Genomic DNA, 25,035 nt, shown 5'->3' with positions numbered 1-25,035 from the left:
TGACAGAGGCAGGGCACATAGAATTTTTCCCTTTTTTTAAAAAGAAAAGGCCCACTGACTATATTCAATCAAATAAGAAATGTGTTCCACAGAAATGCAGTTATATGAAGTGCAGCAGAGCGGTGATTTTTCCCAGGAAGGCAGGAAATAAATTGGCGCAAGCCTGCTGTTAAACGTAGCTGACTGCGTATGATTTGTTTACTATCTCCACCCACCACACACGTACACAGAACGCTGAGGACTGACAGAGGCAGGGCACATAGAATTTTCCCCCTTTTTTAAAAAGAAAAGGCCCACTGACTATATTCAATCAATAATATATGTCTTCTGGCCCTGCCTACACAATTCTGTCCCTGTAGTATTACTGCAGGGCGCAATGCTCTGCACAGCCGATTTTGAAAAAAAAAAAAATGCAACACTGCTAACAGCAGCCTGCACAGTACTGCACACGGTTAAATGTGGCCCTAAGAAGGACCGTTGGGGTTCTTGAAGCCTACACTAACTCCTAACGCTCTCCCTACAGCAGCTCCAGCACGATACCACTTTCCCTCAGCTAACTCACAAGGCATCTGTGGCGAGCCGCGGGAGGGGCCGACTTTTATACTTGGGTGACATCAGATCTCCCCAGCCACTCACAGCAGGGGGGTGGTATAGGGCTTGAACGTCACAGGGGGAAGTTGTAATGCCTTCCCTGTCTTTCAATTGGCCAGAAAAGCGCGCTAACGTCTCAGAGAGGAAACTGAAAGTAACCGGAACATCGCGTGGTACTCGTTACGAGTAACGAGCATCCCGAACACGCTAATATTCGCCCGAGCATCAAGCTCGGACGAGTGCGTTTGCTCATCTCTAACAGCTAACACTGCTGACCTGACGATCTTTTAACTTTAAAGGGGTTGTCCCGAGGCAGCAAGTGGGTCTATACACTTCTGCATGGCCATAATAATGCACTTTGTAATGTACATTGTGCATTAATTATGAGCCATACAGAAGTTATAAAAAGTTTTATACTTACCTGCTCCGTTGCTGGCGTCCTCGTCTCCATGGTGCCGACTAATTTTCGCCCTCCGATGGCCAAATTAGCCGCGCTTGCGCAGTCCGGGTCTTCTTCTTTTCTGAATGGGGCTCCGTGTAGCTCCGTGTAGCTCCGCCCCGTCACGTGCCGATTCCAGCCAATCAGGAGGCTGGAATCGGCAATGGACCGCACAGAAGCCCTGCGGTCCATGGAGACAGAGGATCCCGGCGGCCATCTTCAGCAGGTGAGTATGAAGACGCCGGACCGCTGGGATTCAGGTAAGCGCTGTGCGGGTTGTTTTTTTAACCCCTGCAGCCAGGTTGTCTCGCGCCGAACGGGGGGGGGGGGGGGGGGGGGGGTTTAAAAAAAAAAAAAACCCGTTTCGGCGCGGGACAACCCCTTTAATTCAAAGACCATAAAGCCTTCACATCTATGTCTGTATTTCTGTTGTAGTGCAAATTAATGCCACCATGTCTGTGCCTTGTCATAAGTATACGTGTATGTATGTGTATATAATTATGCATGTGCATGCCTCTTCGGACCCATTTCATTTTGCCTTGTGGCAAATGGAATTTCCGGATGATCCGGAGGCGTCACCAGATGCTACGCTTAGCGTGGTGACGTGTGTTCACGTAGTCGCGTCACATAGGGAGATTACTCAGTTGTCGCTCGGACGCGTCGCTAGACGTGGAACTTACTACCGCTGTCGGTGCCTACCGATCATTTGACAGGCCATCTCGGATCAGGAGGCGCCTGCACATAGGCGCCTCCATGAAGTAAGTTAACATCACGTACTCTTTTGCTTCACTACTACTTTGCATGGTTTGAGCGCTGAGGATGTTTCTTTTTTTACTTGTATCAGACGATTTAGTTGGTACTTCTCAGCTGGTGCTATCGTGGAGATGACTGGGGACAAAGGTGATTATAGCTACCCGATATTCGGGTTTTCAGTAGTCTCCACGACAGTCACAGAAGAATCCTAAAATAATCTTTATTGATATCATGCATTAAAAATGTTGGGCTTAGAAAAATCCACAATTAGTAAAGACAAAACGTACACAAACAGACAAGACACGTGTGCTCTTCCTTCGCACAATATTCCGAAAAGGTGGTTCATACAGAGTTCAAATGATGATTTCAGATGTATGTTATATCCGAAACTGATTTTTTTTTTTTTTTTTTTTTTTCCGTAAGAACCTCCCACAAAAAATAAATAAAAATGGGAGATTGGAGGGTCTTCAGTATCTAAATTCGAGCCTGGGAAATTCAATGGGATATTGACTGTCACGATTCAGTACTGGTGTAGTATCTTACAGTCTGATACTTATCCCCCCCCCCCTAAGTTAATTAACTGGATAGACTACCTCCACTCCTATGAAATAATTAGCCTATATAGGCAAACAGGTTATGCCCTAACATTTATTGATGTCAATGTAATAGAATAGACAGTAGTCCCATAAATGGAGATCTACTGGTAAAGATAAATGGATAGTATAGTTTCCAAACGAGATAATTGTGGTTCAATGCATTTCAGTTGGACCTACAACTTTTCAAGAACCAGGTGGGCAGAGGTTTCAGAAATGACCAGGAGGGGGTCTGGTGTATTGACACCCACTCCTAGACATTAGGGTAGGGATCTCATGTATGTCTCCCCACTCCCAAACAAAGCCGTAAGTGACTAAATGATAATGGACATATATTTTAGCGTCCAAACAGTTGCTTCCCAAGTCTCATATCTTGAGACTGGGTAGATGTTTCAGAGTGCAGTGGAAGGTAGTGCTCAATTCTGATATATATTTTAACAGGGCATATTCCATACCTTGCACACACTCGCCTCTATAGCTCTCTCCAAATCAGTATGGAGACGGTTAATCTTAGACCAGACCTGCATGCCCTGTTACCAAACAGAATGGGGTCTAATCTGCTTGATATTACGTCTAGCCGAGACTTAGGTCAATTAATATGACCAGATTAGTGCACACTCTGAGCTAAGCAATGACAATACCCCCCCCCCCCCCCCCCCAAATGTAAAAATAGAGAGATATATAATTTAGCTTGTTTGGACTATACCAGTATAGGGAATACTTTTAGTTACAGCTCCTACCCCTGGCAGTTCGCTAGAAATCACTGAGGAAGGTGGGAGAGGGGGGAACTTTAAACATCTTTGTGTGTTCCTGTCCTATCAGGAGGAGACTCCTGAAAACCCAATTATCAGGTAGGTATAATCACTTTTTTTTTTCCGCTCAAGGGGCAAAGTGCAGTCGTCTATAGCTTTAACCCATTTAGGACCAGCCACAGTAAATTTTACGGCGGCTGGTCCTGGGCTTAGGGCACCGCCGATAGTAAAATTACGGCGGTGCTCTAAGTCTCCTGTCTCTGCAATCAGTCAGTTCGAGCACTGTATGGGGAAACAAAGTAACATTTACTTTCACTACGGGAGCCTCGGGGGGTCATGTGATCTCCTGGGATTCCCTGCTACTGCAGAGCTGGAGGGTCAGACTTAGACCCTGGCAGCTCTGCAGGTGACTAATGTCACCACAGGGGCTGCTTTCCCCTGTAACTAGGGCTCCTATGGACGCCCTAGCTATAGTGGGAACGTGTCAAAGTGAAAAAAAAAAAGTGAGTGTCCCCCAGAGGTCTTATATGACATCATGGGGGACATAGATAGTAAAAAAACACAATTACATAAATAAGTAAAACAAAACAGAATAAAACAACCATACATACAAAAGAGAGAGAATAACACAAAGCAGACGCCAACAAAAATCGTCGCCGTATGCGCCCTGTAAACCAAAACCATACATACTATACATCAAAACGTCCAAAATAAATAGAGGAATCCATTTCCATACTTTATTTTAGTGTAAATATAAAAATTATTTTAAAAAAAAACTATAAATGGTAAATCCTTTTTTTGCATTTTACCCCCAACAAAACTAAAAAACGAGGGAAAAAAGTCAGTGAAAAAGATATTAAAAAAAATAGTCCTATATGTCACGGGAAAAAAACGCAGCAAAAATAATTTTAGTAGCTAAAGGAAAAAAAATGGAGCAGTAAAACCGCCACATGGGTAAAATCTAGAGATGAGCGAGCACCAAAATGCTCGGGTGCTCGTTATTCGGGACGAACTTTTCGCGATGCTCGAGGGTTCGTTTCGAGTAGCGAACCCCATTGAAGTCAATGGGCGACCCGAGCATTTTTGTATTTCGCCGATGCTCGCTAAGGTTTCCTTGTGTGAAAATCTGGGCAATTCAAGAAAGTGATGGGAACGACACAGCAACGGATAGGGCAGGCGAGGGGCTACATGTTGGGCTGCATCTCAAGTTCACAGGTCCCACTATTAAGCCACAATAGCGGCAAGAGTGGGCCCCCCCCCCCCTCCCAAAAACTTTTACTTCTGAAAAGCCCTCATTAGCATGGCATACCTTAGCTAAGCACCACACTACCTCCAACAAAGCACAATCACTGCCTGCATGACACTCCGCTGCCACTTCTCCTGTGTTACATGCTGCCCAACCGCCCCCCCTCCTCCCCACAGCGCACACCAAAGTGTCCCTGCGCAGCCTTCAGCTGCCCTAATGCCTCACCACCCTCATGTCTATTTAGAAGTGCGTCTGCCATGAGGAGGAACCGCAGGCACACACTGCAGAGGGTTGGCACGGCTAGGCAGCGACCCTCTTTAAAAGGGGCGGGGCGATAGCCCACAATGCTGTACAGAAGCAATGAGAAATATAATCCTGTGCCACCGCCATCAGGAGCTGCACACGTGGGCATAGCAATGGGGAACCTATGTGCCACACACTATTCATTCTGTCAAGGTGTCTGCATGCCCCAGTCAGACCGCGGTTTTTAATTCATAGACACAGGCAGGTACAACTCCCTATTGTGAAGTCCCTGTCGACCGACAGCATGGGTGGCTTCCTGGAACCCACCGGCGGTACATAAAAATATCCCATTGCAGTGCCCAACACAGCTGAGGTAGTAATGTCGTGCTTAATGCAGGCGGGCTTCGGCCCACACTGCATGCCCCAGTCAGACTGGGGTTCTTTACAAGTGGACACAGATGCATTTATAATTCCCTGTGGACCCACAGCATGGGTGGGTGCCAGGAAGCCACCGGCGGTACATAGAAATATCCCATTGCATTGCCCAACACAGCTGAGGTAGTAATGTCGTGCTTAATGCAGGTGGGCTTCGGCCCACACTGCATGCCCCAGTCAGACTGGGGTTCTTTACAAGTGGACAGATGTAGGTTAAACTCCGTGTGCACCTACAGCATGGGTGGCTCCCTGGAACCCACCGGCGATACACAAAAATATCCCATTGCATTGCCCAACACAGCGGATGTAACGTCAGCTGTAATGCAGGTGGGCTAAAAATTCATTTGATTACACTGTAGGCGAGGGCCCACAAAAATTGCTGTATCAACAGTACTAATGTACATCCAAAAAATTGGCCATGGCCAACCAAGAGGGCAGGTGAAACCCATTAATCGCTTTGGTTAATGGGGCTTAAGTGGTAACTAGGCCTGGAGGCAGCCCAGTTTAACGAAAAATTGGTTCAAGTTAAAGTTTCAACGCTTTTAAGAGCATTGAAACATATAAAAATTGTTTAGAAAAATTATATGAGTGAGCCTTGTGGCCCTAAGAAAAATTGCCCGTTCAGCGTGATTACGTGAGGTTTCAGGAGGAGGAGCAGGAGGAGGAGGAGGAATATTAGACACAGATTGATGAAGCAGAAATGTCCCCGTTTTGGATGGTGAGAGAGAACGTAGCTTCCATCCGCGGGTGCAGCCTACGTATTGCTTACGTATCGCTGCTGTCCGCTGGTGGAGAAGAGAAGTCTGGGGAAATCCAGGCTTTGTTCATCTTGATGAGTGTAAGCCTGTCGGCACTGTCGGTTGACAGGCGGGTACGCTTATCTGTGATGATTCCCCCAGCCACACTAAACACACTCTCTGACAAGACGCTAGCCGCAGGACAAGCAAGCACCTCCAGGGCATACAGCGCGAGTTCAGGCCACGTGTCCAGCTTCGACACCCAGTAGTTGTAGGGGGCAGAGGCGTCACGGAGGACGGTCGTGCGATCGGCTACGTACTCCCTCACCATCCTTTTACAGTGCTCCCGCCGACTCAGCCTTGACTGGGGAGCGGTGACACAGTCTTGCTGGGGAGCCATAAAGCTGGCAAAGGCCTTGGAGAATGTTCCCCTGCCTGCGCTGTACATGCTGCCTGATCTCTGCGCCTCCCCTGCTACCTGGCCCTCGGAACTGCGCCTTCTGCCACTAGCGCTGTCGGATGGGAAGTTTACCATCAGTTTGTCCACCAGCGCCCTGTGGTATAGCATCATTCTCGAACCCCTTTCCTCTTCGGGAATGAGAGTGCAAAGGCTCTCCTTATACCGTGGATCGAGCAGTGTGTACACCCAGTAATCCGTAGTGGCCAGAATGCGTGTAACGTGAGGGTCACGAGAAAGGCATCCTAACATGAAGTCAGCCATGTGTGCCAGGGTACCTGTACGCAACACATGGCTGTCCTCACTAGGAAGATCACTTTCAGGATCCTCTTCCTCCTCCTCAGGCCATACACGCTGAAAGGATGACAGCCCAGCAGCATGTGTACCCTCAGCAGTGGGCCAAGCTGTCTCTTCCCCCTCCTCCTCATCCTCCTCATGCTCCTCCTCCTCAACGCGCTGAGATATAGACAGGCGGGTGCTCTGACTATCCAGCGACATACTGTCTTCCCCCGGCTCTGTTTCCGAGCGCAAAGCGTCTGCCTTTATGCTTTGCAGGGAACTTCTCAAGATGCATAGCAGAGGAATGGTGACGCTAATGATTGCAGCATCGCCGCTCACCACCTGGGTAGACTCCTCAAATTTTCCAAGGACCTGGCAGATGGCTGCCAACCAGGGCCACTCTTCTGTAAATAATTGAGGAGGCCGACTCCCACTGCGCCGCGCAAGTTGGAGTTGGTATTCCACTATAGCTCTACGCTGCTCATAGAGTCTGGCCAACATGTGGAGCGTAGAGTTCCACTGTGTGGGCACGTCGCACAGCAGTCGGTGCACTGGCAGATTAAACCTATGTTGCAGTGTCCGCAGGGTGGCAGCGTGCGTGTGGGATTTGCGGAAATGTGCGCAGAGCTGGCGCACCTTTCCGAGCAGGTATGACAAGTCGGGGTAGCTTTTCAGAAAGCGCTGAACCACCAAATTAAACACATGGGCCAGGCATGGCACGTGCGTGAGGCTGCCGAGCTGCAGAGCCGCCACCAGCTTACGGCCGTTGTCACACACGACCATGCCCGGTTGGAGGCTCAGCGGCGCAAGCCAGTGGTCGGTCTGCTCTGTCAGACCCTGCAGCAGTTCGTGGGCCGTGTGCCTCTTCTCTCCTAAGCTGAGTAGTTTCAGCACGGCCTGCTGACGCTTGCCCACCGCTGTGCTGCCACGCCGCGTGACACCGACTGCTGGCAACGTGCTGCTGACACATCTTGATTGCGAGACAGAGGTTGCGTTGGAGGAGGAGGAGGAGGAGGAAGGTGCTTTAGTGGAGGAAGCATACACCGCCGCAGATACCACCACCGAGCTGTGGCCCGCAATTCTGGGGGTGGGTAGGACGTGAGCGGTCCCAGGCTCTGACTCTGTCCCAGCCTCCACTAAATTCACCCAATGTGCCGTCAGGGAGATATAGTGGCCCTGCCCGCCTGTGCTTGTCCACGTGTCTGTTGTTAAGTGGACCTTGGGAGTAACCGCGTTGGTGAGGGCGCGTACAATGTTGCGGGAGACGTGGTCGTGCAGGGCTGGGACGGCACATCGGGAAAAGTAGTGGCGACTGGGAACCGAGTAGCGCGGGGCAGCCGCCGCCATCATGCTTTTGAAAGCCTCCGTTTCCACAAGCCTATACAACAGCATCTCTAGGCTGATCAATTTTGCAATGTGCATGTTTAACGCTTGAGCGTGCGGGTGCGTGGCGTCGTACTTGCGCTTGCGCTCAAACTGTGGCGCTAGCGACGTCTGGACGCTGCGCTGAGACATTGCTGGATGGGGCCGAGGACAGAGGAGGTGAGGGTGTGGGTGCAGGCCAGGAGACGGTAGTGCCTGTGTCCTCAGAGGGGGGTTGGATCTCAGTGGCAGGTTGGGGCACAGGGGGAGAGGCAGTGGTGCAAACCGGAGGCGGTGAACGGGCATCGTCCCACCTTGTGGGGTGCTTGGCCATCATATGCCTGCGCATGCTGTTGGTGGTGCCTCCCCAGCTGATCTTGGCGCGACAAAGGTTGCACACCACTGTTCGTCGGTCGTCAGGCGTCTCTGTGAAAAACTGCCACACCGTAGAGCACCTTGACCTGTGCAGGGTGGCATGGCGCGAGGGTGCGCTTTGGGAAACAGTTGGTGGATTATTCGGTCTGGCCCTGCCTCTACCCCTGGCCACCGCACTGGCTCGGCCTATGCCCACACCCTCACTTGGCCCTCCGCGTCCTCGGCCGCGTCCACGTCCTCTAGGCCTACCCCTACCCCTCAGCATGCTGTATTACCAGTGATTTGATTTCCCAGGCAGGAAATAAATTGGCGCAAGCCTGCAGGTCAAATATAATTTTTTCGCTTTTTTGCAAAGGGAAGGCCCCACTACGTATATTCAATAAACAATACGTTTAATAACTGTGGTGTGGCCCTGAAAAAGTGTCACACAACTTTAGTGTAGCAGAGTTATTAACTCTGGCAGAGCAGGTATTTGCCAGTCAGGAAAGACAATGGCGCAAGCCTGCAGTAAACCGTAGCTGGTTGCGTCTGATTTTTGTACGTTGTCCACGCAGCACACACGTACACGGAGACCTTAGGACTGACACAGGCAGGCCAAATATAATTTCTTTTCCTTTTTTGCAAAGGGAAGGACCCACTGCGTATATTCAATGAACAATAACTGTGTTGTGGCCCTGCCTACACAATTCTGTCCCTGTAGTATCAATGGAGGGTGCAATGCTCTGCACAGACGATTTTTAGAAAAAAAAAAATATGCAACACTGCTAACAGCAGCCAGCACAGTACTGCACACGCTTAAATTTGGCCCTAGAAAGGACCGTTGAGGTTCTTGAAGGCTACACTCACTCCTAACACTCTCCCTGCCTATGCACCACTTCTGTCCCTAATGCCGGGTGCAATGCTCTGCACTGCCGATTTTGAGGGAAAAAAAAAAAAACACTGCTAGCAGCAGCCTGCACACAGGTAGATGTGGCCCTAAGAAGGACCTTTAGGGTTCTTGAAGCCTACACTGACTCCTAACGCTCTCCCTACAGCAGCACCAGCAGCAGCACTTTCCCTCAGCTAACTCACAAGGCATCTGTGGCGAGCCGCGGGAGGGGCCGACTTTTATACTCGGGTGACATCAGATCTCCCCAGCCACTCACAGCAGGGGGGTGGTATAGGGCTTGAACGTCACAGGGGGAAGTTGTAATGCCTTCCCTGTCTTTCAATTGGCCAGAAAAGCGCGCTAACATCTCAGAAAGGAAACTGAAAGTAACCAGAACACCGCGTGGTACTCGTTACGAGTAACGAGCATCCCGAACACCCTAATATTCGCACGAATATCAAGCTCGGACGAGTACGTTCGCTCATCTCTAGTAAAATCCCTAAAAAGTGTCTGGTCCTTAATGTACAAAACAGCCTGGTCCTTAAGGGGTTATTATCATTATGGATAGATGAGACAGCTTCGTTGAAGTATTTCTGGATTGTTTCTTTGAGGTCTTGGAACATGGCCTTTAATGCCTCAGATGAAATACTTTCTAGTCTAGTAATGATTGATTGAAGATGTTTGGCATCTTGAGGATTTAGAAGATCCATGTTAGGAGAGAGTGCAGGGTGAGACGCTTAAGTTGTAGATGGCTGTTCAGGAGAGTTGGCATTCTCTGTTTCTTGGGGGGGAGCCACTGTTTGGAAGAAAGAAGTCAGCTTAGTGGGGCTAGCATCCTTTTTCTTAGCTCTTGTCATAGCCACAATTCCCATGAGTACAGTGTAAATATTAGCAGAAGATACAACTGGCAGACTCCTGAGGAAGGAGTAACTTTGCTGGAGCCGATTAAATCATGGAATCTAAATTCGTGTGCCTTGGGTCATTGCAGATTTATCTTTGGTGAAACATAACGTCAAAGGTTTTTGGTGAGCGTTTAACCCTGAAATAGTAGATTTTCATATGCGTCGCTGGGTAGCAGTGTCTGCTCACCAAATGAGTAATCAACGAAAAACATTTCTTTTATGAAGAGTTCCATAGAATGTGATGCTGTAGACAGGGGCGTAACTAAAGGCTCAAGAGCCCTGATGCAAAACGTGAGCTGGGCCCCCCTCTATCTGTATCTGTACCTTTACCCATACCTAAACCATGCTGCAGAGGCATAACTTGAAGCTTCTGGGCCCCAATGTAAAACCTGTAACAGGGCCCCCAACTATAATGCTTTATTCATAGTACTGGGCTCCCTATATGGAGACGAGAGGCCTTATGGGCCCCCTAAGGCTCCTGGGCCCGGGTGCAACTGCATCCCCTGCACCCTCTATAGTTACGCCCCTGGCTGTAGATTTAAAGAATAAGGGGCCATAGGCCTGAGGGGGGAAAAAAAATGAAAAACCGGGCAATTTTCCTTTTATTTCCTTTTTCCTTCTCTTATTTTTCCCGTTTTCGTTTCCCTTTCTTTCTCTCTACTTCATGCCCGGAGGCAGTAGGAGAGAGTTACGACTGGTAAGAGACCAGCGATCCACCTCAGTCAGAGTCGGGGAGGCTGAGGAAACAGCCGCTGCATTGGACTTGTGAGTGTATGTACTCAGCTACCTCCTCCACCTGGCAGTGCATGGCAATCCAGCCCAGGGATGCACAGGCCGCGGCCTGAATTTACTTGACAGTGAGCCACGAAGACCCCAAAATGTTCCCATGGGCTAGTAGAGGTCGATTGAGGGACAATAAGGAGCAGGAAGGTAAAGATTTAGCAGTGGATTCACGGAGTTCTAGTGAATCACGTCTTCTCTCTCTCTCATAGCTAAGTCCCGCCCCCACAAGTGAAGATCTTTGGAGGTCAAGTCATGCTATATTCAGTTGTAGTACAAAAACTGGCCACAGGGGACACTAATTGGGCGAAAACTTTGAGTTTTAGTTTATGGTACTGATGGGTGATGTCCATCTTCACACAGATTTCTTTCTGCTATTTTTTTTTTTTACATGCTGCAAAACGAATACAGTTCCATTGATTTCAGTGTCATTATTATTGTTGAGTGAGTGAAAACAATTGCACTTTGAGTCGATTTTTGCAAAAAATGGGGTTAGTCTTGGCTGAAAACAATAAAATTCCTCCTCCACCCATGATCGGCATTTTTGCCTTGCATTGCTGGGGTCATGGGTTCAAATCTAACCAAGGACAACATCTGCATGGAGTTTGTACATTATCCCTGTTTTTTGTATTGGTTTCTACAAACTCGGTGCAGATGTTGTTCTTGCTCAGATGTAAACCTAGAACCCCAGCACTGCAAGGCAATGCTGCTTACCACTGAGCCACCATACTACTTACTTCTCCTCCTTTCAGAAAGGGTGAATAAGATGACCTCCTTCTTTGGAAGAAGAGAATGTATGTTGGCTCAGTGGTCAGCACTGTTGACTTGCAGTGCTTAGGTTCAAATCAGACCAAGGTGTGTGTGTGTTAGTGTGTGTTAGTGTTAACACAAACTCCATAATTATGCTGTCCTTGGTCAGGAAAATGGATTTTACAGCCCTTATACATTGTTACTAGAGATGAGCGAGCCTACTCGGCCATGCCCCTTTTTCGCCCGAGCACCGCGATTTTCGAGTACTTCCGTACTCGGGCAAAAAGATTCGGGGGTGCCGTGGGTGAGTGGGGGGTTGCAGCGGGGAGAGAGGGTTCCCCACTGCTAACCCCCGCTCCGCCATGCCTCCCTGCGCCCCCCGAATCTTTTCACCCAAGTACTGAAGTACTCGAAAATCGCGGCGCTCGATCGAGTAAATACTCGAAACGAGTAGATTCACTCATCTCTAATTGTTACACATTAGTTTTTGGCCTTTTGGTGAAGTTCCAGTTTTGAGTGAGCTATTTCAGACCAAACCAAACTTTTTCTGAGATACAGGGAATCAGCGAGTTCTTAAAAGTCCTCTCAACACTAGTCATTCTAATCTGCAGGTGATCGACCTCTCTCCACTCCATGCTTTGCCCCACTCCATGGATTGCACCAATCACCCACCCTTGCACTCGAACGGCTAAGATTTGCTTTTTTTGTCTCCAAAAACTTGTGTACTTGACTTACCACTTCCCATTGATTGGCCCTCAGCTGCAGGTACTACTAGTTTAAAGGCAGCTGCTGACAACTAGGGCTCTGCACTATCTGACGGTCCCTTGCAAAGTGTTCTTGATGGTCACAGTACCATCAGTGTCTAGACTCTGGTATTAAAGATTGCAAAGGTGAATTCTGATTATTGTGCCTTTCACTTTTTCTCTGCAACTTTATTTTTTACTCTAATTCTGTTGGGATTTTTCTGCTATTTCTGGTCATTATGACTATTAGCCTGCATTTATCACCAGTTTAACCCTTTGCATTCTCCATGTAATTCTCGGTCTTCTCTGATTTGGTGGGGAAGAAGAGCTGCTTGGACATCTCCATACACTGTGCACAGCGGTCAGCAGGATCTTTTCTTTACTTCTGAGCTGCTGAGTATGGACTCCTGTCATCTTTCCCATCTTTGTTTAGAAACTGCTACCACCTTACCACTGCAGGTGCTGTTCTGGTCTCTTGGCTCCCAAAATCTGTTCTGTGATGTCAGGAGAACAGTGTGTGTGATGAGCCAGCATGTGGTGAGAATGGCAATAAAATCCTTGATTAGTTGCATCAGGTGTGCTTGAAGCGACACCTGATTTGTGAATGTGTTCTCTTATGAGGGATTTTATTCAAGGGGTTGAATAATTCTGAGCGAGCAATAGTCATTAAAAGTGGCATTTTGTGTTGAATTTGGATAAACATTTTGTTAGTTGTGTTTGCCCAAAAAAAAAAAAAAGAGCAATCTAAATAGTTCAAACATGAACATTTGGACATTTGGCAAGTAAACTTAATCTCCATCATTTTTGGTCAGAAACACTATCTTTTCTGAGAGAGCACCTAGAAGGTGAAGGAGTGAGGAGACTTAAAGGCCATTTATGCTTTTCTGGGTAATATGCAAATAAGGGAGATGGAACAATACCTTTATAGTGCCACCTATTGTAAGGCAGCATTCCTTCTTTATACAAGCCTTGTAACAAAGACTGGGCATGGAATCTGGCTTGGCTTTAAATTCCCAGTCATAGTTACAAGCTTGTATAAAGAGTCTAACTTTGATTTGAAGAAATGCTGCCTTCCAATGGGTGATGCTGCGGAGGTATTGTTCCATCTCCCTTATTTGCCTTTAATCTTTGCATACTTGCTATCTGTATGTAGTGTTAGAACCTCTGGGCTCATTCTGACTTTATCCCTAATTGATATATCCTCTTCAGTTTGTTTTTTGGATGTCCTGTCTGTCTTCTTATGTCTGTCCAATATTTTAGAGTTTATCCGATAAAAGTTACGGTTTAGGGTAAATGCACACAGGGATTTTCCGTAGAATTTCCACAATTTGACCGCGTGAAAACGTGTGCGGTAAACAAATCGTGACATGTCCTATTTCTGTGCGAGCTTCGCAGAGGCTCGCATAGAAACGTTACTGCCGATGCGCTGGCTCTGCTTTGCACATGTGCAGGCTGGGCAGCAGCCGGCACATAGAACGGAGGAGAAGACTCTGGAGGAGGTTAGCCACGGGTCACTGCAGGGGCACAGGTCACATCTTATGCAAGAATTCTCACGGTCGGGATACAACCCGGCCGTCTGCTTGAGCCCTTAACTAGGGACCTTTCCAGTGACTTTCCCACATATCACATATGATGATGTCCCTGTAGGATTTACAGCCGCTCCTTTCTTCATAAAGGTTTCTGCAGCTCTACAACATCCAGTTCATCCCGTTTTCTGACCACCTCGTCCCATCGGCTCCTTCTCCTAAATGACCCACCAAGGTTGGCTGAGGACAGGAAGGAGATCACCAGAAGAATATTAGACTTCACCTTGGAGATCCTCTACCTGCTGACCGGAGAGGTAAACTTCTTTTTCCATTTTCGTTTTTCCCCCCCCCCCCCCTCCCCCCCCCCCCCCTTCAAAAAAAAAAAAAACGTAACTCCTTTATTTATCCATCGACGTTGCTGTATGAGGGCTTGTTTTTGCGGGACGACTTGTATTTTTAAATGGTGCCATTTACTATACCATATAATGTACTAAAAGGCTTTTAAAAAATTCTAAGTGGAGTAAAATGAAAAAAAACGACATTCTGTCATCTTTCAGTACGTCTTGTTTCTACGGCGCACAAACTGCAAGAAAAGTGACATGATAACTTTTATTTTATGGGTCAGTACTAGTGATGAGCGTGCATATTCGCTAAGGGTTCGGGTGCCGGCGGCGGGCAGGGAGCTGCGGGGAGGAACGGAGGGGAGATCTCTCTCTCCCTCTCTCCCCCTGCTGACTGCCGCAACTCACCGCTCCCCCGCGCCGGCACCCGAACCTTGTCTCTCGAGCGATCAGGTATGATCGCTCCTGCAGTATGACGTTATACTATATCATTACGTCATGCTGCCATTTGACAGGCAGTGTATCAAGCCACCCCACGGGGAAGACTTGATAGGCAATCTGCTAAGGCAGCCCTGGGGCCATTCAAAAGGCCCCCGGCTGCCATGACACCTGCAGGGCTCCCCCGATCTCACCACAGGGGGAAGGGGCATGCGGGACCCTCGAACATCGTTTCGGGGGATTTAAAGGCCGCTGTCAGAATTGACAGCGGCATTTAAAGGGTTAATCGCCACGAACGGCTATTACCCGTGGGTGTCAGCTGTAATAAACAGCTGATGCCTGCGCTGTAGGAAGAGAGGTCGCCCTGCGACCTCTCTTTATATATACCCTGACGCTCCAGGAAGTACCCTTACGTCCTTGGTCGTGAAGGAGTTAAGGAAGGGAAATTCATAGTGGGGAGTAATGGGTAGAGTCCGGTGTCCTGGATAAAAGCGGCCAAGTGATCGGCAGATAATGTGAAGATCGGCTACCAACATGGTCCGTTATGTATCATGTAACCAATGTACTGATAGTAATGTTATAGGAGTAATGCGAATGGTAAGTAGGCACGATATAACCAGGAGGACCGGGGGCAAGAGGATCAGAGGCCGGAGTGTAATCTGGAGGGGAGGAGAGGGCCGGGAACAAGAGGATCAGAGGCTTGAGTGTAGTCTGGAGGGAAGGAAGAGGAGAGGGTCGGGAACAAGACTATCAGAGGCCGGAGTGTAGTCTGGAGGAAGATTTTTATCAAGTGTCTGTGGGCTGTTACTTATATTGTGTGTCTCGGTAATTGTGACTTAACATACAATCAGACAACATTTTATTAGCAATCAATGCAGAAATCCATGGAATCAGAAAGGATTCACTTACTTTTTTCATACAACTGCATATTTAACTGCAGCTATAACATTGTGGCGCCCTATACATCAAGAGGAAAGAATGTTTCTACACAATATAGAGGGGGGTCTTTACTGTAAGAGCAGTGAGACTATGGAACGCTCTGCTTGAAGACGTGGTGATGGTGAACTCACTAAAAGAATGCAAGAGGGGCCTAGACAACTTTCCTGAATGTAAAAAATATTACAGGTTATGGTTACTGGAGATGGGTTGCTGATTCTCATGGTGGTTTTTGCCTTCTTCTGGATCAACATGGCAGAATTGACTTAAGTGGATGGAATTGCATTTTTTTTGAGCCTCAAACTGTTACTATGTTAAGCAGTAGTGAAAGTAGGCAGCTTCCTGACTGTTTTTTATGAAACGCAACATTTGTGATGTCAGATTTGATGGTTGCCGTAATTTCCTCCTTCAGATATTTCAAAAGCAAGTTGTTTAGTCACTGAAGACACTTTTATATTTTTTCATCGATTTATAGTTGTGTGAGGGCTCATTTTGTGCGGTACGTCCTGTAGTTTCAGTTAGTAGCATTCTAGAATACATAGGACTTTTTGGTAACTTTTTTATTAGCAACAGGGTGACCAAAAAAAGCGCATTTCTGAAGGTTTTCATTTTTTTTTCGGACCTCGTTCACTTTGCGTGTTAAATAATGTGTTACTTCCATAGAATGGACTTTTACGGACACAGCAATACCAAATATATATTTTTGTTTTATTTAGATTTTCAATTTTAAATATGTCAAAAGGGTTTTTTTTTCACCTTTTTTTTTTTTTTTTTTTTTTTTTTACATAATTAATAAAACTTTATTGTTCCTAATTTTACTTTTATTTTAGTCCTCCTGGGGGGAAAACAACTAGCAATGCTTGGATTGCTTATGCAGTATGATGTAATGCCACAGGATTACATTATACTACATTCTGACAGGTAGCCTGCTCCCATGACACCCGCACGGCTCCCCCCAATCTCACCGCGGGGGAACCGTACAGATCCCCCGTACATCGTTCGGGGGATTTAAATGCTGCTGTCAGATTTGACAGCGGCATTTAAAGGGCTAACAGCCCCGTTCGGCCGTGTGTCTGATCGGGACTGTCGCCCGCAAGTATCAGCTGTAATACAGCTGACACCTGCGATGTATGGAGGGAGATAGCAGCGCTATCTCCCTCCATACATGTCCTGCAATGGCAGGACGTAAAAACACAATAGGGCGATCACTAAGGGGTTAATTACCTTTCTTTGCCTCCACTTATCCTGAGATGAGTGATGCAAGATGAGCAACTTTGTGGTCGTAATGTCAATTGAAGACTGGCAAGTGTTTGGCTAGTATATCGCGGTAACATATAGAATCTGTAGTGTGAGAAATTGGAGTCTTAAAATTCACAGAAAGATAAAGGTTGAGACCTCTAATTGAGTATGTGACATCTCCAGGATTGTACACTCTATAAAAGACTGTGGACTCCTAGGTGATGTAATGTTGTAGATTTCACTGTAATATGCTAATTTGGTGTTGGTCAACCACCCTTTAACCCTCACAAGGTAAAGCCTAGCTTACAAGCATAATCCAGCTCATTAGGAGAAGGACCGCCTGTGATGGGTAGAAGGAAACTACGCACTGGTTGATAAATAGAAGTTAGACTGATTAAACTCCTCCTATTTTTTCAATCTAAGGGTGGGTCTAGAGAAGGAAGAGGAGGGTTGCTTGAGAGAGCTCCAGAGAAAGACCAAAGTGTGAGGACCTAAAAGTTCTACAATTCATACTGAGTGAGGAAAAAGAGAAGTAATGGTCCGTCTTCAGCAAGAATCTAGATAATCCATATAGCACTAAAGAAACCTTCAGTTCTGAAATAATAGAGAATCAGCCAAAGAATAAAGTAAATAATGTTCTATAAGAAAGGAAACTCAAAGAAATAGGAGAGAGGGAATCAGGAGGGCAGAGCATAGGGGATAGGAAAGAGCCCCATGCTTATTCACTGTAGTAAGAGCTCCTTTGCTGTCCAGATAACAAGTCTGCACTTCCTGTCTGTATCCTGTCCAATAGCTCTGCTACCACCTCTAAAGAAACTCATTTGCATTTTAAAGAAACATAACCTTTAACTGTGCTGAAAATGCAAAGTACTTTTCAAATTGCATTAAGACCCATTTACATGCAAATATAATCTTTCAAACGATTGAAAGATTGCAAGTTTTAGCGATCATTTTGCATAAAGTGTTATTGGACACTAATGACCATTAACACTTTATCATCCTCATTTGCATGTAAAAGGGCCTCCAGTAGCTGTGGTCTGCATACAGTGGCATTGTTGTCATTGGGACTGCTGGCAGAATACAATGCAATCTCCCACCTCCCGTGGAGAATACAGCATGCGGTCTGTTGAGAGATACTTTTATCTCTCTGTGGCTGAAAATCCTCATTTTTAAAGCTCACATCAAAATCCTCATTCAGATGAAAAGTGCATGATGCCTGCGTTTACATGTAAGTATTATCGCACATTTGCGGTCATTTAAACGAATTTTGAGCAAAAATTGGTGAGTGTACATGGGTCTTTAGATGAAGCAGAAGATTCTTGCTGTCTTGAAATAATAAAATGGTTATATTTTTTTTTTTATTGCTAATTGTGCCTCTTGGAGTCTCTTCTCACCATTCAACATCAGCACTGAAGTATAGCACTATACTTCAGGAGACAAATGTTTAATTTTATTTTTCTTTTTTATATTTTTATTTTGTCCAGCACGGACCTTGGTCTGTATACGGACTGGTGTCACGAACTTGACAATTGCCCTTTTTCTCCTGTGCAAAAACCATACCAGAAATGCATAGTTTCCAAGGAGAAGAGCAGTGGTGCCATCTTCACAAAAAGCTTCTCCGCTGCTCCCCTACCTGGGTCTGGTCTAGCATACTGCATCGGTAACCTTTCCGAATGTGGTGATGGAGTTCTTCCACAATGTGAGGGTAACAGTGGTATTTCCTAGTTTGCAATGTAATGAGGGCAGTTTGGGTGGACAGGGGGCAGATTGTAATCCTCTAGAAAGGGGGATGTGACGTCACTTATTATTGTGTACATGATGATATTTCTCAGTGTCTCTCCATACACAGGATTACACAATAGTGAAGAAGACATCGGGGGACGGTGTGACTCCCATCAACCATCTCCAGGAGTCAGGAGGATGGAGCAGGAGTCATTTCCCCACCACAGAGCCTCCCTCCCCGATACATGAGCAGAAGATCCTAGAGCTCACCAACAAGATGATGGAGCTGCTGACAGGAGAGGTGATGCTGCGGGGGATGGGGGACATTATACAGTAACAGGAGGGGTCTGGGTGATGACTGGATATTGTGTTGTCAGGTTCCTATAAGGTATCAGGATGTGGCTGTCTATTTCTCCATGGAGGAGTGGGAGTATATAGGACGACACCAGGATCTGTACGAGGACGTCATGATGGAGGATCCCCGGCCGCTTACATCACAAGGTAAGAAAATACAGATAGATATATAAATAAACCTACGTGTATAGTACATTTTGTGTTGCTGCCTATTACTATTGGTATAGGTTGGCACCAGCAGCTGTTTTCAAGCCTCTAAAGTGACCCTCCTGGATGTTAAGAAACTTGACTACCATCAATATGTATTATATGTACCCTATACCCGGTGCCCCACCATCTCCTGTATATCTCCTACATCTGGTCCCCCTGCCTAGATAGTTAGTATCTAAACCTATCTACTAAACCTATCCTCATCCTTGCATTGCATGATGCAGGGACTGGCTATTGAAAATTGAGCTTTCACATTTATTTCCTTGTAGCGTTCAGGCACTAGGTTGGAGTCTTGGGTGGTAGCCAGCAAGGGCAGGCAAGCCTGGGTCAGTACACGGTGAAGTCAAAGCAGCACAGCGGATTAAGTGAAGACATGGTCAGGCAGCAAGCTGGGGGTCAGTACACTTAGACAACCTTTTAAAGGAGCAGGTATAGAAGGAGCAGGTTTACAGGCTGCGGGCTTGGAACACAAACACGCAAGAAATGAGGGAACAGGGCCAAGTTGATATAGGAAGCTAATTGGGGAAGGGGAAGGTACTTGATACGGGGTGGACTTGAACAGGGAAACACAGAGCCAGGAATATGGAACAAGGTACTAGGGCTCAGGGGAGCTGTCCAGCAGGCTCAATAGCTCAATCAGCATGGGCATCGCCTGGAGCACAAGCTGTCACGAGTTAGAGTCCTAACATTCCTCCTTCTACGTAATAACTGATGTAACTACGCCATTTTGCAGTAGTCCCAAATCCTTCGTTCGTCAAATTTGAAGAGGCGCAATTGGCACATCAACCTTACGCGCCATAATCTTCAGTAATATTTCTAATATTTTACTAAGATATGTTTTCTGTTGCCATCTTTTTTTATCTTTTCTTGTGGTTTCTATTTGGTACTATTTTTGAGTACATACAACGTTATGATCCCCTTTTTATACATTCTTCTTTTCCTCTTTTTTTTTTTTTTCTTGGAGACAGGGTGACCAGAAAGTGCATTACTAGAGTTTGTGTATTTATTTATTTTTGCCGATGTTCATTGTGGGATAAATAATGTGTTGCTATGACGGATCAGATTTTTATGGATGCAGCAATACCAAATATGCCTTTTTGGGGTTTTTTTCCTTGTTTTTGAAATTTTTTTTATCATAAATATAGGTATGGGTTTTTTTTTTTTACTTTTTGCTACCTTTTTTTTATTTTGTTTTCTTATTAAAGCATTTTTTTAAACTTTTTTTTTTTTTAAGTTCCTACAGGGGATTTTAACTTTGATTACTCATACAGTATAATTTAATAATACAGTATTACATTATAGTGCATTTTGACAGGCAGTACATCAAGACATGCCACAGCTAGGCATGCATTCATGGTAGCCCTGTGGACCTTCAGAAGGTCCCCAGGTGCATTGGCAACCAAACTACATCTAGTGATCTTATTGTGGTGGGGGGGGGGGGATGTTTGGAACCCCTGGCAATTAAATGGGTAACAGCCATGAGTAAAAGCTCTCAGAAACAGCTGGCACCATCCCTGTTTGTGGCAAGAATGGCTCCCAATTCCTCTCCAGATGCCCTCCAGCATCTGGGTTTGTACATTTACGCTTAAAAGCATCAAGGGGTTTAAAGATTAATATAAACTGGCTAAAAGAGAAACTATCTTAGTTACCCATAGCAACCAATCATAGAGCGGCTTTAATTTTTCAAGAACCACATTTATAATGAAAGCGGTACTGTGAATAGTTGCTATAGGCAACACAGAGTGTGTATTCTAGACCGTTTTCAGAAACCTTTGGTATAAAAATAGGGTTTTTGATTTACCCTGTATCTATAGTAGACAGACCACTATTAAATACCGTCTCCATAAATGTTGCTATCACCTGATAGGGATGTTCCCCCTCCTGTTTCCAGTCTGGGTGGAGGTCGTCTCTTACTGGGCTCATTTAAAAAAGTGTACCTAGTATGCGTAATTTCAGCGTTTTTTTTTCTTATTTCTTGTGAAGCTACATTTGCCAAAAAAAACTGCACCTTAATCAAAAACTACATGTGTTTCCAACCTAAGGATATGTTCACACAGGGGAGCGAATTTGCTGTGCATTTTCTTCAGCAAATCCACATTAAATGTTGCAGATTTTGGTGCATATCTGCTGCAGATTTCACACTTGCATTTAGGAGTGAAATCCATGGCAGATCCATACCATCTACTCCAAATTCTTGGTTTAAAAATACCCTAATAGAAAAGTTCTAAATTTGTGTGGTTTTAAAATAATTACAAAATCCATTTTTAATCCTAACAGAAAATCCCAGTAAGAACTCTGAGGAAAACGTCATGTTATCTTTAAGTGATAAAGTAGCAGATGAAGATAGCCAGCAGCAATCTTCAGGCGAAAATCTCCTTACCCTTAATGTACTTCCAGGACTTCACAGTACAGATCTATCATCTAATCCCGAGCAACCTTCTCCTGACCGATCACAGATTGCTACCACAAGTGCCGATCAGGAAGGGGGAAAAAGGTTTCAATGTGACGAATCTGGATACTGTTTAAATGAGAAATTAAATATTCACCATGAAAGAGTTGACACAGGAAAGCCATATTCATGTTCAGAATGTAGAAAAAGCTTTACTTATAAATCACTTCTTATTAGACATGAGAAAATTCACACAGGAGAGAAACCATATTCATGTTCAGAATGTAGAAAATGCTTTACTCATAAATTACATCTTAGTAAACATGAGAGAATTCACACACTAGAGAGGAGATTTTCATGTTCAGAATGTGGGAAGCAGTTTAAAAAAAGCTCAGTTCTTTATGTACATAGAAGAACTCACACAGGAGAGAAGCCATATTCCTGCTCAGAATGTGGGAAATGTTTTAATAAGAAATCAACTCTTCATTACCATGAGAGAATCCATACAATGGAAAAACCATTTACATGTTCAGAATGTGGAAAGTGCTTTAGAAGCAAATCAATTCTGGCAGGTCATAAGAGATGCCACACAGGAGAAAAGCCATATTCCTGTTCAGCGTGTGGGAAATGTTTTGCAGTTAAATCACATCTTATTATACATGAGCGAGTCCACACAGGGGAGAAGCCATATCCATGTCCAGAATGTGGGAGATGTTTTGCAGATAAATCAGGTCTTACTAAACATGAACGAATTCACACTGGAGAGAAGCCGTATTCATGTTCAGAATGTGGGAAGCAGTTTAAAAAAAGCTCAGTTCTTTATGTACATAGAAGAACTCACACAGGAGAGAAGCCATATTCCTGCTCAGAATGTGGGAAATGTTTTAATAAGAAATCAACTCTTCATTACCATGAGAGAATCCATACAATGGAAAAACCATTTACGTGTTCAGAATGTGGAAAGTGCTTTAGAAGCAAATCAATTCTGGCAGGTCATAAGAGATGCCACACAGGAGAAAAGCCATATTCCTGTTCAGCGTGTGGGAAATGTTTTGCAGATAAATCAGGTCTTACTAAACATGAACGAATTCACACTGGAGAGAAGCCGTATTCATGTCCAGAATGTAGGAGATGTTTTGCAGATAAATCAGGTCTTACTAAACATGAACGAATTCACACTGGAGAGAAGCCGTATTCATGTTCAGAATGTGGGAAATGTTTTACAACTAAATCAAATTGTAATCAACATGAGAGAATTCACACTAGAGAACAGCTGCATTCATTCTCATAATGTAGGCAATACTTTTATAAGTACATCAGATCAAAGCTGTTTTTGATTTTCTATTTGTGAAGTGTTTTATAGGGAAATTAAATTTTTTAACTACTCAGAGAATTCACCTTGAAAAGAAACCAGATTCTTCAGAATGTGGGAAATTTATTTCAGCAAAAAAACAATTTTAAACCCTTTTCTTTTTGGGTGGAATTGGCTTGGATCTGCCAAACGCCCAAATGATATTTCCCTTAGGTCAAATTTAAGCAGGATACAGGGAGGAAAAAAGAGCCTTGTGCTGCTGATTTATCACCATGAACCTTTCTTTTTATTACTGTATTCAGAAAAATCAAGGGTGACAAAAAATATAGGAATTATGTCCTACAGTTAATTCGGTTTCACGAGTCCATAATTATAGCACACATAAAGGTTGCCCTCTGACTTCAGTAAAGACAGTAAGATGGATAGTTTGAAAGCAACACACACACAGGCCACAGGCCACACGCCACACCTACCACACCCTACCCCGACCTCCAGGGACTTCAAATAACTACAACGGATATAGACTACATAATTTGTTAACAGAAATAATCTGTACCACGTTATGCCACATGTATCATTTTATTAATATAACAACGTAAGTTGTTATATTAATAAAATGAGTGGGTAAGTAGAGGTGCTGTCAAGGACTCATTGAAACCGCATAAATGGTAGGAAATAATTTCTATATTCCACATTGTCCAGTTATGATGGCACACCTGGAGCAGTAACAGATTACAATCTCTAGGGAGGGACTACACCCTGGAGAACGTTTCATCCAAAAGCCATTTCCCTCTTAGAATGCAAGTCCATTACATAATGTTTTATAAAAGTTTGAATGCTAGCCCAGGCAGCCGCCTTGTGTATCTGTTCCGTTGAAGCTTCTGCATGTTTAGCACAGGAAGGTTAGATTGCCCTGTTAGAATGAGCTCTAATACTCTCTGAAGGGAACATGTCTTGTGCCCTATATATCTCCTTTTATTGATTAATGGAATTGTAAATATAATTTTAAATCTATCATAAATTATATATCGGAGTGACTTCAGGTTCATGATTAGAGATGAGCGAGCATACTCGATAAGGCAAACTACTCGAGCGAGTAGTGCCTTATTCGAGTACCTGCCCGCTCGTCTCTAAAGATTCGGGTGCCGGCGGGGAGCAGCGGAGGAGAGATTTTTCTCCCTCTCTCTTTCCCCCCCCCCCCCCCACTCCCGCTCCCCCCTGCTCACCGCCGCAACTTACCTATCACCCGCGCCAGAAGCCGAATCTTTAGAGACAAGCGGGCAGGTACTCGAATAAGGCACTACTCTCTCGAGTAGTTTGCCTTATCGAGTATGCTCGCTCATCTCTATTCATGATGGTTCTAAATAAACCATTAGGCTTACTGACTAAAAATAATGGATAATAGTATCCTAACCCCCTCTCATCTTTGGGTACTGGAAAAACTGCTCCCATGGTTAATGGGTTGTGGATACCATCCTTTTAATCTTTCTTGGAGAAGGGTTGACTATTTTATACCCTGATGATATCGTCTTTTAACCCCAGGCTTTTTAGTTGTATTTAGAGGCAGAATCTCCAAACTGTGACTTCAGCCATAATCCTCATCTTGTTGAGCTGCCTAAAACAGAATTTTTGGCCACAAAACGAATGGTCTCCACCGAAGCATCTGCTATTAGCCCCATGGCCTTTTTGAGCAGTGGCAGGCATTCACTTATGTCCTCTCTGAAAGTTTTTTGCTTCAGGTGGTTGTCTAACTGGGTGAGCCACATATACATAGAGCATGCGAGCGAGGTTGCAGCAATATTTGTTTCCAGGGAGGAGGATGTGGTCTTCCAAGATTTTCTTAGAAGTGCATCTATCTTCCTTTCCCAGGAATTCTCAAAGAATATAGAGGTTCTCTTTACTACTTTTGCCACCTGCACATCTGTTTTTGGAATCTCTTCCCATATCTTGACATCCTTAGGAATGAGTGGGTCTGTCTTTAAATTCTCGTGAAATAGATAACCTCTTCTCTGCCTTGCTCACTTCATCCATAATGGTTTGTGTTTTGTTTATGGAAACGGCATCATACAGCGGGATCATAAGCTCTGAATATTTCGTCCTGTATGGACCCGGATTATTGTACCTCCTTAACCCTTATCGTATCTCACTGCTTTTAAGGAGTTCTTTTTATATCTCTTCTAGGACCCTCTTTCTCTGCTAGTTCCTCATCCAATCGTTTCTATACCGAGTCATTCGATAGTTTCTGTACGAAGTCACTTGAATC

The 25,035-nt window shown here is 45.2% G+C and overlaps 1 protein-coding gene across 1 annotated transcript in view; it reads left to right on the top strand.

Moving 5' to 3' along the window:
- The window catches only part of LOC136578540 (zinc finger protein ZFP2-like), a 34,134-nt gene extending 11,383 nt beyond the window's left edge, over positions 1 to 22,751 (top strand). Inside the window, exon 5 of the mRNA XM_066578676.1 lies at positions 21,349 to 22,751. Within this exon, the coding sequence (XP_066434773.1) occupies positions 21,349 to 22,751 (1,403 nt within the window). The remainder of the gene's footprint in view (positions 1 to 21,348) is intronic.
- The last annotated feature ends 2,284 nt before the right edge of the window (positions 22,752 to 25,035 follow it).

This window comes from Eleutherodactylus coqui, chromosome 9 (assembly GCF_035609145.1).
Source record: "Eleutherodactylus coqui strain aEleCoq1 chromosome 9, aEleCoq1.hap1, whole genome shotgun sequence".
Classification (NCBI taxonomy): domain Eukaryota; kingdom Metazoa; phylum Chordata; class Amphibia; order Anura; family Eleutherodactylidae; genus Eleutherodactylus; species Eleutherodactylus coqui.
Note: the sequence above shows the minus strand (reverse complement) of the source record. Positions and strands in the feature narration are given on the sequence as shown.